This window comes from Cydia amplana, chromosome 7 (genome assembly GCF_948474715.1).
Source record: "Cydia amplana chromosome 7, ilCydAmpl1.1, whole genome shotgun sequence".
Lineage (NCBI taxonomy): Eukaryota > Metazoa > Arthropoda > Insecta > Lepidoptera > Tortricidae > Cydia > Cydia amplana.
The window spans coordinates 13,887,130-13,905,162 of NC_086075.1; the positions used below are offsets into that span (position 1 = coordinate 13,887,130).

The 18,033-nt window shown below is 37.1% G+C and overlaps 2 protein-coding genes across 2 annotated transcripts in view; one reads left to right on the forward strand and one right to left on the reverse strand.

Moving 5' to 3' along the window:
- Positions 1-13,121, reverse strand: part of LOC134649670 (acid sphingomyelinase-like phosphodiesterase 3a) — a 68,115-nt gene extending 54,994 nt beyond the window's left edge. The window contains exon 1 of the mRNA XM_063504508.1: positions 12,763-13,121. The gene's annotated coding sequence lies outside the window, so the exon portion shown is untranslated. The remainder of the gene's footprint in view (positions 1-12,762) is intronic.
- Positions 13,122-14,720: 1,599 nt separating this feature from the next.
- On the forward strand, positions 14,721-16,559 carry LOC134649490 (uncharacterized). Its single transcript, XM_063504246.1, has one exon. The coding sequence runs from the start codon at positions 15,516-15,518 to the stop codon at positions 16,542-16,544; it is 1,029 nt and encodes a 342-aa protein (XP_063360316.1). The 5' UTR covers positions 14,721-15,515; the 3' UTR covers positions 16,545-16,559.
- The last annotated feature ends 1,474 nt before the right edge of the window (positions 16,560-18,033 follow it).

Below are 18,033 nucleotides of genomic sequence, written 5' to 3' on the forward strand. Positions count from 1 at the left end.
ACTCCTTTTATATTGAATTTGACAACAGGAAGCGACACCATTGTAATTACATGTTATTGGGGACTGAATTTGAATTATCAGTGCGTTCCGTTTATACTTACAGTTATTTATTTTTAAGTTTGAACCACAGGAAGTAATCAGTACGAAAGGCGGCTATTGCAACATTCCATACTAATTACCTACTGTGTATTATATCATATACTAAACTCGCGTTACATCCAACTCGAGCTACTACGCTAGAATCTATTCTATCTAAAGTAATCTTATAACATGCAGTAAAAAGGCTACACCAAACAAGGCTTTAGCAAAACCATTCGCGCGTAACCTCATAAAAGTGTAGCGGCAAAGCAATCCAGCAAGATATTCAAATACCGGGCACAACAGTGTTCTAACGCAAACACGGGTAGCTACATGCACACTATGTTTATCGGTGCTTCATGCCGGCGTGCAAACATGGACTGCAGGGAAGAGTGGGGCTCAGGTAAATGGTTCCGTCAATTCATTACATAATTTCGCAGTCAAACTATAAATTGTACCTTTAACTCCCTATACCACTAACGACTCGATGACATTATTAGTTGAAACCAAAAGGTGTGTGCCCCAACTCGGTTATTCTAAGATTATAATAATTAATAATGTATTTACTTAAGACGACAGTGGACGACCGACCGATATTGCTTTTATAACCAGGTAACATACTCATATTACGCCGGAGGGTGACTGACCAACTGGCGCCTTATAACGTCTGCAACCTAGTTCTATAAGCTTTCCACAGCACCCGCTCTAAGACGAAGCGGATCGTCCTAATGTAAGATTTTCGTTTGTAGCTTTGGACAGTTAAAACGTCTATTTTGATTAGTCTGTCATAACCTCTTAGATCCGTGTCCAGGCACAATGGAACGTTCAGACGCATAGTGCCAGAAACGCAAATTACCTTATACGCGGATGACCAGAATTTCATACGCAAATTGCTTGGTACGTAGATGACCTGAATTTTATCACGCAAATGGTCAGGATGCTAAAATTACGCAAAGTTCCAGAAATGCAAATTACCTCTTATTATATAACAACATATTATTATCTCTTACGTTAAAAAAGGAACAATCAATGACCATTTTATAAAAAAAATCTTAAAGCAGTTTTTCGTTCCTGCGAAGGGACCCTAACAATAGTTTCCTTTGTACGGTAATATTATGTAAAACGCCGGTCAATACGTAGGTTATTCGATTCACCCAAGCCGGCCTGGATTTTTACACGGGAAATTGGATTCATCCGTTCATAAATAGAGGGCTCTAGCTGTTTGTTCCGTTTTAGGAATGGAAAATGCATATTCACATATTTTGAACAACGATTTCTCGTTATTGGTATTTGAAATCAGATTCAATCATTTTTAGGTTCCGTAGCCAAAATGAAAAAAACGGAACTCTTATAGTTTCGTCATATCCGTCTGTCTGTCTGTATGTCACAGCTATTTTACTCGGAAACTACAAGATATACCTACTTTAATTAAATTTGAAACGTACGAGTACTTATTTTGTAAATCGCTACTTATTCAAGATGTTATAATTTTAAATAATACATATTATTTTAGGGATCGGTCCATAGGTACAGTGTATTACAGTTTCAAGTAAAATCAACGTGTTTCACGTCATTCGATAGGTCTTTAAAAACTTATCGATCATTAAGGTTACTAAGAGGGTTTTTTGATTCAGTGAACACTTTTGGAAATAATCGCTCCATAAGTCAGGAATATTGTGTGAAATATGATTAAAATTTATTTATTTCTACAAATAATATGAAATTACATTATAATTTATTTTAAGCGAATCTATACGAATCTATGCCGTATTAAGGATGACTCATGTTAGACCGGGCCGTGTCCGGGCCGGAGCTTCCGGCGCTTACTTTTCTATGACAGATGACAGGTGACCACGTGATGATTTTCATAGAAAACGAAGCTCCGGAAGTCAACATTTTCTGTCAAAACACCTAACAACACCTAACAAATATTTATCTACCTATTCACATAAAAGCAAACTACACATTTTAAAGCAGCCAACCTCTAAGGAAGCATTTACCGCTTGCCGTTCCCTGTATTTAATAATGTCCACTTTTTATGCACGGGCCGCGATAAGGCACAAATTCCTCCTTACATTTGTATGCAAAAAGTGAAGGGGCCATCTATTCCAGGATTAGATCTCGGGCAGAGATTTACCTCGTTAATTCAGATTCTATACTGAATTTAAAAATATATGATGAATATCTTATCTTAAATACTGGTTTATTTTTGTGATGGTCCTACATTACCAAAGTTTATTATGCCAGGTTTAGTATGTTTTGGATGGTCTTTACATCACCTTCCGTGCTTCATTTAACGATGACGTAGCACGCCACACTTGGCAGAAGTGGTAGGTAATGTTACCTGAGCCCGTACTATGAGTCACTGACAGTGTCAAAACTGACATATACGCTATCGATAACGTAATTTACTTTCTTAACATCTCGTTCGCACTAATATGCGAGTACGAGCGAGATGTATAGAAAGTAAATTACGTTCTCGATGCGATGGCGTTTATGTCAGTGCCAAACTGATGGTAGCTGTACTGAACGTATATCGCGAGAATTAGTTTCAACGTTTCGCTTGCTTAGAACTTAGTTTTAACTGACGATATATTTTTTATACCACTACTGACATTAAATAGAAGCTTACCAGCACGCTTTATGCATGTAAGAAACACTCGTGCTATTTAGTTATGTTATGTACCTATTCAAGCATGCATAATACGAGCAGTAATCTGTTGGTACCTACTTACACCCTTGCCACTAATAGCATGCCTTTATCGCAGGCGTACGAATGTTCGATAACTTGACTAATTCGACAGCAAAGACAAACAGCACCTGCTAAGAAGAATTTCCTCATTACCCGAGCGAGCGATTGCAGGTTGAAGTGAAATTTCATTGGAAATTAATCGGAACGGCCAAAACTTATACCTCGTGCCATTCGGCGGCACGGTCCCAGGTTTTTAATTAAAGCCATACCTGGTTCGGTTTACATATAAATTATAGTTATAGAAGTTTCTGTAGAGAAGCGACCGTAGAGCCCGATTACCACTGCTATGCCTTACTGTGGACATTTTTGCTATCCTACAGTATTTTAATTAAAATTGTATACGTAGCAAAAACAGCATGAACAGTGTGTATTACGAGAACGTGCAGTCAGTATCAATAGTAGTGGATGAAATACGCAAAAGGCCCTGCCACCCTGGAATACTTTTCCAAATAGAAAACTCTACAGTTCGGGTTCACAAGTATTTACTGCAATCTAATTGTCCTATATACAAGAGACTTGGCGTATCAAGGTTCTTGAATACTTATGACGCGTAGTCTGATCCGCTAGTTTCGAAGCTGACTGTACACCAGAATAATAATAATTTATATAACAGCAGTGCGAACCATTATTTATATAATGGGTCGCACAGCTGCTAAAAATCTTATAGCTCAAATTTATTGCTGCGTGTATTTTTAAGAAGGCGGATACCAACGTATATTTACGTAGAGCGAAACATAAGCACAGTTTATGTACCTACACACACAGATATTAAATAACTTTTTGGCAAAAAAATCTTTTTTGGCACAAACTTTTATGGCTGACTGTACTTTTCTTTCCAAAGACAACTAATACTCATTGAGACAATTCTAACAACCCCAAATACCCCTTCTTTTTTTTTTTGTCGATGTGGGAATGCTGTTACGCATCGTCCCCCTGGCCCAGACGTGGGCCCATAATGGGGGGTATGTGGGACTGTCTGTGTATGTGGACTGTGGGAGGTGTCCTGGGATCGCGAACATTCTACCAGGACGCCCCCAACCCCCCCCCCCCCCCTTACCCCAAATACCACTTTAATAAGGTTGCGTTGTTTTATCAGAGTTCCCATGGCCACCTCCTGTCTCCATTATCAGATCAGCTCTATTTTATTTATCATAATATTGCATTGTTATCCGATTTACATAAGATGTATGCAATATTTCAGCTCAATCGGACATCGCGAAGTAGGACAAATTTAGCTTCCAAGAGTTGACCCATAATACCAACAATACTTCTAAACTTTCTCGCTAAAAACTGACGGAATATAGTTCGCAATTTAGTAGTCCATATTTTTTTTTCAGTCTAATGGTTCAGATGCTAGGTTTTTTCTTTGTTTTTGTTTCTTTGGCTGAATGCCAAACTTTATTACGAATGCTGCATTTCGGACTCAATTAGAACTTTAGTGTAAAAAACCTACAAATATGAGTTAGACTTGGCGGCTGAGCTTCGAATGGTTCTGTTGCTTTAATTATTAGTGATATAAATACTCGCAACAAAATATACCAATACCGAAACCTAATTTCACTGGTAGAAATACCATGACTAATTTCTAACAGAAGTTTTTTCCTTACATACCTAGTAAAATATTAAATTTACTTATAAGGAGGTATTATGTTGTCTATGCCTATAACTGTGTAAAAATATACCTTTCCTTTTTTATACCCTGCGAGCTTGGAGGATATAATCAAACGGAGACGCCATGTCTGTAATTTTCTGTACAAAACAGTCTGCCGATTTTTGCGGGGGAGGGGAACGTCAAATGTATGCGTAACGTAAAAATAGCCATGTCAGATCATACATTGTGTATGACCGTTGGCCGCCTATTTTCGACAGAGGGGAAAGCCTGTTAATGGCTACTCCGTTTAGTTGTATCCTCCAAGCCTGCGAGTGAGAATTAATATTATGTAGGTGAGTAATACTGTAATATGTAATAATACATATCTTATACAGAATAGCGTTGTATGGTGAGGTGCTACTGCTATAGGTAGATAGTTAAATATAGAATAAACCTCTTTTAAATTTCACAAAACATTAAGCACTGGATTCTCCGATTTTCGTGAGCTGACAAATGCGGGTGCATTAGGAAAACATCAAAGTTTGCCGATCGCGGCGCCCGAGTAATGACGCGCGATTTAATAAAGTGATCGTCCGACGACATTTTTAAACTTTTAATGGAAGCAGGCTTTTTTAATGCCAAGCTGTCAGTTATTTTAATGATCTTTAGGTTTATGGAGATAGTAGAGATTGTTTTTTAATTTACTGCTAGGGCTAAGGCTAAGGGCTTGCTTTTGTTTATTGTTTATTCATACAAACTTACAGATGAATACCAAGACGCTTGCATTTTACAAGCTTTTATTTACTTTCACCTGACCGTCGTCTGTCTGTAATCAAATCTTGCAAGTTAAATTTGACTCACTTCCCGACTTCCAGTGAAGCTGAAAATTTGCATACACATGTAAGTCGAGTGCCAATGCAATATTATGGTACCATCGAGCTCTGTGAACATCGGGCCATAGGAACTCTGTGATAAAACAACGCAACCTAATTGTGTTTGGGGTTTTTAGAAATGTCTCTATGAGTATTAGTTGCCTGTGGAAAGAAAAGTACAGTCAGCGATAAAAGCTTGTACCAAAAATGAAATTTTTGTCAAAAACTTATTACATACATAATAGATACTTACAACATAAATATTATTACCCAAAAAAAGCTAGACGGCATGTGTTCCAAATGTTTTTCAGTTTTAAAGTAATTTGTTGCTTGTACTAGGTACTTCAAAATGCAAAAAGCATTATATTATTTTGTGGAACCGCGTAAAATCAATTAATTTATTAAATATTTAATTTATCGCTTGAGCGTTTACCGAAAAATTGTCATTATCGGTATCGTATTTTTATTCCAGATCATTGAAGCGAGCCGCGACCGCATGATTCAATTTCGACAAAATTCCGACCAAAATGTTTCGTTCGCCACAACTGTAACAGCCGACACACATTTGTTTATAACAATTACGGATAATGCCCGTATAATACAGGTTTTTAAATTCGTTTTAATATTTTGGAAAAACAATTTTAAACATTTTTTTTAATATGCGATATACAACTGCGTTATTTTATGCGAATTCAAGGTCCATATGATTGAAACCTGTAGACGTGCGTAGGTTCATAATCAAAGAATATTAAATAAAATCCCTCGCGTATGAAGCGTCCTGTGAACGTATGAACTTGAAATCGACCAAAACGTATATTAACAATAAATATGACGCCAGACGCCCGTTTCTCAAAAGCTTGTAACATAATTGTAATGCAAGTGGATGTCACTTTTTGTCAGCTTTTGTTAGAAAGGGACTTCCACTTGTATTACAAGTTACAAGCTTTTGAGAAACGGGCTCCAGGTTTCATATAAAGAATTGTCAAAAATACAACAAATTAGGTAACGCTAAACGAGCTTCTGAAACGTAACTATAAAACTAGTCCTTATTTTCGAGAAACGCGACGACATTTGCATTCTCCCTAAAGATCAAACAAAAAAAGGACACGACGAGGGTAGGGTTTCACGTTTCAACTGCCATCTTTGACCGAATATTTGCCGTTTGACTGATATTTTGTCCTTGCGTTTATCGTACAATCTATGGTATGGTACCAGAATTACTAAGTTATTATTTAAATAATTAAAAATTTAAGGTGTCATAGTGTGACTTATTTCATCTTTGTAATTTTGATACATGTCAAGTATAAATACACACTAAAAAATAACTACTTACTAAAACCCGTCCCGTGCTGCCCCCGACGCAAAGGTGCCCATCACGCTCGCTGCGTTGCCGCGTTGGATTGCGATGGACAACCTTTGCATACATATCAGCCAGCCTATTATGGATAGCTTTATCCATCTTTATCCACGTGATAAAATAACTGTCACTGTTTAACACCGTGGGAAAGAAAGTGACGGACACCGTTTTATCACGCTGTCACGTAGACAAGAACGACCATCATATCCGTACAGGTATATCATTTTATCAAAATAGGGAGAACTGTTGGCCAGAACACTGTACTGATAGTTCATATCGATCATCATCATCATTCTAAGCAGACGAAGTTGCGGGCAAAAGCTAGTATCGAGTATGGGGCCAGTATTACCGAAAAAGTTGGCGTAACTGCGTGTATGAAACAATGTAGGAAACTTCCCCTCTAACTACTTGTTTCACGCTTATCCTGCGTTTCCATTAGAACTTTTGGATACAGTTGAGTGTAACCGGTCTTTCTTTACCGATAGTTCTTATAATAATAGGTGAAACTTTTTCTTAATGATAATAGTTGGTTATTGAATCGGTTACGGGAGTTTCGGTAATAATAAATGAATTAGAAGGTATATTAATATTTATTTATATTTGGTTATAGAAAATGAGAAAGCAAATAAAGTACAATTTTTGCCTCTTATAGAAAAAGTTTTGTTTATTCATTTGCAAGCAATTTAAACAATCAATGGAACTCTTTCATTAGAATTGCCTTGATGCAAGGTAAGAATCTTAGGGCCACTTGCACCATCCCCCTAACCCAGGGTTAAGCGGTTAAACCGTTAACCCATTGTCAAATTGTACTGGTAACCAATGGTAACTCCAGGTTTAACTGGTTAACCCGGGTTAGTGGGATGGTGCAAGTGGCCCTATACTGAAATAACCACAGAACAAGTTAAAATGGCGATGCGAGCAGGGTACGTGTCGCCGCCGGTTTTGAGCAAACGCTCGCATGCTACTCGCCCGCGCTGACCGAAAACGAAGTAAACATGCCGTTTTGCGCCACAATAACCTTCAGATTAAGAAGCCAGACATCAAATCTGTCTAAAGGAGGCGTATCCATTCACCACGCACACAAGTTTTTACTACAAATGTGGAGAGGAACGAGCGGCGACACCGGTTCCGATACTAACTGCGCGCGATAGCCATTCTAACCTCTTTAATAATGTTCTGTGGAAATAACTAGTTATGTACAGTGAGCGAGGTCTCTTTCGCTTCGTTAAATAGTTTATTAATTCAAAAGGATCAAAGTTATGTATTTCTAAGGCTCTGGGTTGGAAATAGTGATAACTTCTATTCGCCATTAGTTATGTTTATTTATATTCTTATTAATATATTTAATATCGATGATCAGTCGGATATTGTAAAATATTTGATAATAACACCTATAAAGACTTTGAAAGAAAAAGGTTTTTTAAATAAAAGTTGCGCAAAATAAAGTATTCTAAAATACGCATTTCTACGAAATGGAAGAAAACCCTTAAGCGTTCCCAAACCTACGCGTCGTAAGAATGGCTTATATTAAATAACATATTTTTGTATATTTTTGTTTTATAAAAGAGCAAAGAAAAAGGATTCTGAAAAACCGAAATAGTAAATATAATACTTAGATATAAAGGAAAAGTGGAAAAGCTCACCGTCTCAGGCGAATCTCGAACTCGCGACTTTGGGATACCAGCCCATCGCTCTACTAATTGAGCTAACGAGACTTAAAGGCAGCGAATGTCTCCACCATATCTTATCCTCTAGCCGCCCAGAGACCTATAAAAAGGTCTCCTGTTCCATTCTAATTTGAACTTTGTGTTGACAAAATAAAATTTCATTTTGCTTGGCAAGGTTTGACGTATATGGGCGGCTAGAGGCAATCATGTCGCATATTATGAAGAATATGGTGGATATGAAGAATCGGTAGCTCAGTTGGCAGTGCGATGGGCTGATATCCCAGAGTCGCGAGTTCGAGTTGGATATTTTTTAATGACATTAAATTTTATCTTTTCTTATAAGCCTCTGGGCTCATTTACTTCTTTCCACTGTATTCATTTCATTAGACAAACTGTTATTTTTGTTAGATAAAGAAATGAGTCATATTATATCAAAACCTAAAATTTGATGACTTCCGTCAAACACCGAGGGAGACTTCTACCGTTTAGTCTAGACTCTCGTTGTAGTTTAGACCTGGGTTCAAATTGCGGTAAGGACATTTAAAGATATACGTAAATGTTAGTTTCCGAATCATGGATGTTTTCTATCTAGCAATCTAATGGGCTACACGATGGGCCAGCGCCGGCCACTCCAAGGGACGCAGCCATGCGGTAGAATGAGATAGCAATATCACTTGCTCCCTCTAACGCATAAATGCGTCCCTTGGAGTGGCCGGCGCTGGCCCATCGTGTAGAGGAGCCATAATGCGACTACATTTCCGCTTGAGCAATAATGCTCCCATTCGGCTGTTCTATACAGGATGCATTTCTAAACCGATTTTCGTGAAATTTTGAAGTGAAAACTTCTTTAGCGGCGCTGGGCACTTTTTGATGTGGGGAAAAAATGATAAACTTGAGACAGCGTAAGGCGATCACGTGACCGTAAGGACCGTAAGGGGCGTAACTTGGAGGATATAATCAAACGGAGACGCCATGTCTGTAATTTTCTGGGGGGGAACGTCAAATGTATGCGTAACGTAAAAATAGCCATGTCAGATAAACGTCAGTCCATACATTGTGTATGACCGTTGGCCGCCTATTTTCGACAGAGAGGAAAGCCTGTTAATGGCTACTCCGTTTAGTTGTATCCTCCAAGGGGCGTAAGGTTTAGATGGCCGTTCATAATCGGGGAGTGGTGCTCGGGCCCGGCGCCCCGGCGCGGCGCGGATACGGGCAGCCTCGCGCGCCGCGGTAGGGTGCCGCGCTTCAATAGGATAGGTTTGGTTAGGTTAGGTTAATTTAGATGGCATTTAAATCAATAAAGAAAAACTCAATGTTATTTGACATTTATGTTGCGGACTCCTTTTCAAGACTCTTTACCTACGTTCAAATAATTTGACGTTGTCATGGCAGTATGTAAATGAACATGTCAATGAAAAAGTGTGATCTTATTTGAGAATGATAATAATATACATATAATAAATAAATAGAATACCTCCGCTAAACGTATGTAGCGTGTTACCGGGCGTCGGTAATATAGTGAGGTGAGTTTTCACTTCTATCGGCACTCCCGGAGTGCAACTGTTGTTGCTTTTTGAGCAGGTTAGTGTAAAGCCTGAGTGGACGCTCGAAGCGGAGCGTTCGGCGGGGCGTGCAGCGTGGCGTCGGGCTAACAAGTGATTTGAGCAGCGTGCACTAAGGCCACTCCTATACGCTTGCATTTGTTTAACAATGCACGCCGCACGCCCCGCCCCGCTGCACGCCCAACTCGAGCGTCCACTCAGGCCTTACACTTAGATATTTTATAAATGTTTTGTCCATTAAGTTTATGCTTTTTTTTTTCAATGGAGCTATGGCAGTTCGCGCGATGACTACAGCTCACAGAGCCACTAGTATAATTACATTGTATTGAACTTCAATAGTTTGTTTCGACTTAACTGCCACATATTATAATACTTTATGTATTCACATGTAACCGATGTAAATTGTTCTTGAATAAATAAACTGAACTGAAGTATTTAATGCCCGGCTAGCTTGGCAATTGAGAACTTCAAAAAGAGATACATATTGATCGACATAAAATAAACAATTGAATATCCGACAAACAAAGACACTTAATCGCGCGATTAATCATTTTAATCGCAGACGCAAATTATAACGGCCCCGGCTACCATTAGAGCAATGCCAAGTCGTGTTTACTTTCTCGGTCACGCGAACATGAACCTTACAACTTTTAATAATACGCGTATTTTAATAACCTGTAATTTTAGTAAATCGGTGCACGCGGGTATTGTGTAGTTTGTATCAAATCAATCTACTCGTGACTTTGCGTAATATTTTTAAACCTAGTTTCTACGAGCAATGTTATAATGTTATAAATAAAAGGCTGCTTAACCTTTTGGACGCCAATGACCGATATATCCGCACCGTAGGTTCAACGCCAAAGACCGATTAATCGGTCACATATCACAGAGCAACATAGACCTACGTGCATAGGTATGCATAAAGTTAAATTTCAGTTTTGACACTTCGGTGACGTGGCGTCAGCGTGACAGCTTTTGTGTTTGACACGGCGTCGAAAAGGTTAAAAGGGGAGCTAGAAGTATAATACTTAATTTATAATGCACAAACTCACAAAATACTCCAACTCCAAAAACATTTAAAGCGATAACACAATATGTAAATGTGTTAGTTACATCACATATTACATATATTAAAATGGAAGCCTCACGGAAGTTTTGTTATTAAAATAGTTACATCACATTGTTGTTGTGTAGCACCGTTATTGTCAAAGTAGCAGAATTTGACAATGTAGGTACTTATTTAATATTATTTTGGATAAAAAATGCAATTTTATTAGAATAAGCTTGAGTCGGAGTCAGAATGACATTTGCTAAGAGAAAGTGTGGTAATGGCATCATAAAAATGGTAGTATATTAAGTATTTACATATATTATAGTATTTTTATTTGTGTATTCTATATGTAGTTTATTAAGTATTTCAGTTGTTTCCAAAGTTCTAATAATTTTATTCTAACCTGTTTTAATTTTCTCCTTGCACCATTTTTACATGCCTCTGTGGCCCGATGGTTCAATGGTAGAGAATGCCATTAGTCATTAAGTTCGCCATTTGTAATTTTTTTTGTGTGTTTGAGCAATAAAGTTGATATAAATAAGTAAAACCCACTTTTAATGAAAATATAGATGGTTTACGAATGTGACACATATAACAACGACACGATATTCTAATTAAACATATACTACCAAGGACCACTTACACAAAAACTGAGAATTCAAGCTTATGTAAGAAAAATTTAAACTGATATAAAGTCAAAGTGCTCAATCAGTTATAAAAAATGCAAGCGTGCTACGTTTCTAAGTGCTACGCTTGACTGCTACGCCGTAGCTCGTAGCGCTGGCTCATGAAAGTAAAAGCAGTGTCTAAAGCGTAGCAAATCACTTTAGTACTTTTGTTGGTTCTATTTCTCTTTTTTAGGGTTCCGTAGCCAAATGGCAAAAAACGGAACCCTTATAGATTCGTCATGTCTGTCTGTCTGTCTGTCCGTCTGTCCGTCTGTCTGTCCGTCCGTATGTCACAGCCACTTTTCTCCGAAACTATAAGAACTATACTGTTGAAACTTGGTAAGTAGATGTATTCTGTGAACCGCATTAAGATTTTCACACAAAAATAGAAAAAAAACAATAAATTTTTGGGGTTCCTCATACTTTGAACTGAAACTCAAAATTTTTTTTTTCATTAAACCCATACGTGTGGGGTATCTATGGATAGGTCTTCAAAAATGATATTGAGGTTTCTAATATCATTTTTTTCTAAACTGAATAGTTTGCGCGAGAGACACTTCCAAAGTGGTAAAATGTGTGTCCCCCCCCCCCTGTAACTTCTAAAATAAGAGAAAGATAAAACTAAAAAAAATATATGATGTACATTACCATGTAAACTTCCACCGAAAATTGGTTTGAACGAGATCTAGTAAGTAGTTTTTTTTTATACGTCATAAATCGCCTAAATACGGAACCCTTCATGGGCGAGTCCGACTCGCACTTGGCCGCTTTTTTTAGAAAACGCTATCGCTACCGGAAAACTTTTACGTTTAGTCATCCGAACCGATTAGGGATAAATAAAGCCAATTTTCCATTCCCTCTAAAATCAGATCATCCGTTTGACCAATCAAAACTTTTGGGTTCGAGCGTCTGAGCTTAGTCTTACTAACGATGGCCCTAAATCAGATTCACCTAATTATACAGAAAAAACACTGGTACGAGGAAAAATATCCTTTCGAACAGGTGTTGGCAAAACCAGGGTAAAATAATGTAAACAAAGGTACCAAATTAAGCTGAACCGAATGCAAAAAGTAGAATAAACAAAAACGTTCCTTAATTGAAACAGTCAAAGGGTTTGCAAATTAGCATATAAATATTCGAAAACCGAATATATTTTATACTGACCTTACAACGTCCTACAATGTATTTAAGTCACTAATGTAGGGTGTCATCACGTCAAGTAACACTTAAAAATATCACTGTCACTTAACGCAAATATCGCGGCAGCGAAGGCGCGAGGGCGAGCGACGTACGTTCTCCTCGGCAGCTCGCGGCAAACTGAGCTCCGACTTGCTAATGTTCCAAGTTTGAAAACCGTTCGGCAGTTTCCGCTGAAGATCGGGTGCAGCGTTATTCTGTTTTTGGTGTTGCAACTCAAGTATTTGCAGGTTGCAGGACCGGCGATGGGTGAAAGCACTCGTAAATCTGAAGAGAATCATCCTTCACTTCACTGGCGGGGAATAAATAAGACTGGTGCAACCGTCTTAAGAAGAAACAGGAGCTGAGATTTAAGTATTTTAGATAAATATACCCGTCTCGCTAACGGAAGCGGCTCCTAAAACTAGTGCGATAAGGACAAGGCGAAAAATCCTGCGTAAAAATCTCAAAAAGCGAGGTTTCGTACTCGATTGTTTCCTCCTCCAAAACTTAACCAATCGTAACCAAATTTGGAAATCTAAATGATTATAAAATTATCTGTGTCGGACCGCTTTGCTTTTTTGGCTAATTGATATCAGTTTTGAATACCACGCCTCTCATTGCGGCATAGTCAATTAGTCCATTTTGGCCAGTTTTGAAGAGCTCTAGCGCTTAAAAAAACAAAAATATCAAAAAAAGCAAAACGGTCCGACACAGATATTGACAATATTAATCTGTGTTGAAAAAATCATTGCTCTAGCTTCAAAACCCACGGAGGAAACAGTCGAGTACGTTTGTATGGAGAAATTACCACTCCTGTTGCCTCTTAAGATATGTACATGTAAAACGGCACCTAAGCAGTATATTTCGCAAACTCGTAACACGTAGGCAAGTTTAAATGAAATTGAACTGTAAGATCATTTAAACTCGGTATATTTCTGCTTTTGTTAGAATAGAGACGAACTTATCTAAATTTACTTATCTCGATTTAGCTACAAGTAGAAATCGAAGAGAGTCCTGACAACCATCCAATTTTGTTTAGACTATCCCTAATCGGATACTTACTCGTACAGTCAGCGTCATATAGAAGTAGCATACAAAGTATTCGAAGAGTTCAGTACACTATAGAATAATTATTTTTCTATGATATAGGAGGCAAACGAGCAGACGGATCACCTGATGGTAAGCGATTACCGCCGCCCATGGACACCCGCAACACCAGAAGGGTTGTTAGTTCGTAGTGGGTTGTAATTGAATGACGTAGCGAACTATTTGAACACTCTTAACATAATGAATTCATTTTCCATCAGGCGTGACTAGGGTCAATATTGGGGATTACAACTAATGCACATATTGTGGATTACCAATGCTATTGCTTAATTCCCGCATGCCTCCTCTCATATCCCCTTCAGTGGAAAGGCAGCCTCATTTACAAAGCGAATAAACTACAGTAAGACGTTTGTGAGCGCTTCAGTATATAAATAACCATCAGCGGAAGTAGTATAATATTGGGCATTTTAAACCAGTTTTACTCGCTTCGCTCGTTCACTGGTTTAAAACGCCCAATAGGGGTTTGGTAAACCAATCCTATGACCTAAAATGTCTAATTCTCACTTTGGTCTAGACTTCCCAATCGGGTTTGTTTAACCATCACTCGCTCACTGGTTTAAACTTCCCAATAGGGGTTTGGTAAACCAATCCTATGACCTAGAATGTCTCATAACATGTATGGATTGGAGCGGTTAATTCACATTTTGGTCTAGACTTCCCAATCGGGTTTGTTGAACCATCATGATTAACAGACCATCGAGCGGGGAGCGTTTTATTACTTAATTCGAGACTCCATTCCAAGTTCCTTTGGTGGATTGGGACTGCGTTTAGGCTGTTCCAGTCTTCCATTTAGATGTTATTGTAGTTCAAAATGTAATACCTCATTATAAAAAAAACATTCATAAACAAAGGACGCGTTTGTCTTTAATCCAAATATGAAATTCATTAAGCAACCCCAAACCTTACAGCTCGATATAGTAGCTTCGAACAGTCAGAAACAAAATTCCTACCATGGAAAACTTTTACCAAACACAATCAGAGCCATAATTTGTGGACCTTCTAATTGTGGTAAAACTAATTTAATGATTGGTCTTCTTTTACATGAAGAAGGTTTGCGTTTTCAAAACGTTTATGTATATTCGAAAACTCTGTTTCAGTCCATGTACGTTTATTTAGACCAAGTGTTGTCATTAGTTCCTACAGTAAACTATTTCAAGTATCGTGAAAGTGATGAAGTGCTTAACCCTCAGGAGGCTGCTAATAACTCTATTATCATATTTGACGATGTTGCTTGTGAAAAACAAAACAATATTAGGGATTACTTTTCAATGGGGCGACACAAAAATATTAATAGTTTTTATCTGAATCAAACTTATAGCAAAATACCTAAGCAGTTAATAAGAGATAATGCAAATCTTATTATTTTGTTTAAACAAGACGAAATTAATTTAAGACATGTTTATGATGAACACGTTGGAACCGATATGCAATGGAATCAGTTTCGAGAGATGTGCGCCACTGTATGGGACAAACCTTACAATTACTTAGTAATAAATAAGGACTGTACGAAAGATTCAGGTTGTTATAGGATGGGATTTGATACGTTTATTACTCTAGATTAGTGTATTTAGTGTGTATGATTTTTCATTAACAGTCATTGTTTAATACAATTCCAACGAGGTTGCATTGAAATGAATCAAGAGAAAAAATTAAAGGAAAAGTTACTTCAGTCAGCTGAAGTTGTGAAGAAAAAGGTAAAGTTAATTCGTGATATGAAGACTACTAACGATATGGCATTGGAATCAGTTCTAAAGCCAATAACAGAACCTCTCAATGAAATGGCTAAAAATAATAAAAAATCTACCAAGAATCATTTTGATAAAGATTATAATGGTTATTTTAAGAATGATTACAAAATGGATGACCGTGGATGGAAAAACTCTGCAAAGCGGTTAAAATTTAGTCCTGATAGCAAAATAAGTGACAGTGATAGTAACAACCAAACTGTTATGGATAATTCTGTGGACTTAAAACGTGAAGATATATATGACGAAAGTGATAGCACTTCGAATTGTAGTATTAATAGTGATGAGTCAGATAAATCAAATGAGACCTCTTTTAAGACTTCTGATTCTTTTTCTTCTCCTGCAGACAATGTCGAGGGACAGAACATTTCCGATAATTTTGAAAACATTCCTTTTGGCGTGCGAAAAGAACGTGGTAAAATTATGCTTGGATCTCATGTGGTAACTATTAATAACAAAAGACTTGAAATTAACGGACGTAGTTATAATTTAACCCCTGGCTTGAGTGAATTGCTATTTAAAAAATTACCTGATTTAGAAAATATAACTGATGAAGATAAACGTAATTACAAGTTTCTTCTCTTAGAAACAAACGCTCATAGACGTGATTTTAAGCCTAATAAACCCATAAAGAGTAACAAAGGTAGAAAATATCTGCAAATCATAAGGCCCATGTTTAAATTTTCAAAAGAGCGCTTAACTAGTAATGAGAGCTATACTCAGGGGCAAGGACTCCCGATTATGAAAAAAGTATGCAATGATGTTTCGTATGTTTATTGGGATGATCCAAATGAACTAGTTGATAGGTTAAAATTACTGATCGCATCCCGTGATGCTGGTAATACCGGCTTGGATAACGAAATAATTTCGATAATTGAAGAATTACATGAATCAGGTATACTGAATAATATATAACACGAATTTTATTACATTGTTCAACAGTAGATTTGTAGCTCTCCATAAGAAATTAACAAAATGAATATTGATAAATTCGGCCACCATGTTCACAAACGCTTACGTGTGTCTGAATTTAATGATAAGGCTTTACTTCGCACTGAGAATGGTGATTTTGATTTACAATCCTCACGACTTAAAGGTGTGGCGTCTCCTATATCATCGAGTGATGCAGTAAATAAACAATATGTTGATTTGCTCCTTGATAACCTTTATGACAAGAAAAAACTAGATTCTTTATTAGAAATTATAAATTCACAAATCATACAACTTTCGCGTCAGTTGAAACTAAACTTTTATACAAAAAAGGAGATAGATGATATTGTAACCAGGGTCAGTAATGTCGAAAAAACAAATAGTAAATGAAATTCATAGGTCAGCACGCAAAAATTTCCCCCGTCGTTCTGTCGTTTTGAAGGGTATTGATGATTTATGGCAAGCCGATTTACTTGATTTACAGAACTTTCAAAATGTCAACAAGGGGTATAAATACATTTTGGTTGTTATCGATGCATTTTCAAAGTATGCTTGGTGTGTTCCAGTAAAGTCAAAGACGAAATTAGAAATAAGAAGTGCCTTCGAGCAAATAATTAAAACCACCAAACGAAAGCCTCATCATTTACAGACAGATATGGGGAAAGAGTTTTATAACAACGAATTTAAGCATTATGTAAATTCATTACATATAAACCACTATTCTTCCTTTTCGATTAAAAAAGCGTCCATTGTTGAAAGGCTTATAAAAACGCTGAAGAATAAACTTTATAAATATTTCAGCTTTGTAGGAAATTATAAATGGGTTGGAAAACCTCTAAATGATATAGTAAATACTTATAACCATACATTGCATAGTACAACTAGGTTTAGACCCGTTGATGTTAATTTTGACAATGAATTAGAAGTAAAAGAAATATTTAAAAAATCGCGACCTAGGCTTCAATTTAAACCGAAAAAATTCAATGTAGGAGATACTGTTCGTATAAGTAAGTACAAAGGAAATTTTCATAAGGGTTATACACCTAATTGGTCAACGGAATTATTCACTATAAAACAAGTTAATAATACTCTACCAGTTACGTATCACCTCGAAGACCAACGGAAAAATGCTATTTTAGGTACATTTTATGAACAGGAACTTCAAAAAACTAAATATCCTGATGTTTATCTTATAGAGAAAATCATTAAAAAAAAGGGCAACAAATTATATGTCAAGTGGTTAGGTCTCAGTCATAATGAAAATAGTTGGATTGGGAGGAATGATATTGTCTAGTTGTATTTAAATTATTTTTGGGTTATCGTCTTATCACTATTATATTGGCTATGAAAGGAAGAGGTCTTCTAAATAGCCTCATCAACAACCTACCGTTTGAACTACACTTGCCTGGATACAATTATTGTGGTCCTGGCACTAAATTGCAAGAACGCTTGAGAAGAGGTGACAAAGGAATCA

What these genes read in the sequence shown, in the direction of transcription:
- LOC134649490 (XM_063504246.1), top strand. Translation starts at nt 15,516, where the DNA reads ATGAATCAAGAGAAAAAATTAAAGGAAAAGTTACTTCAGTCAGCTGAA.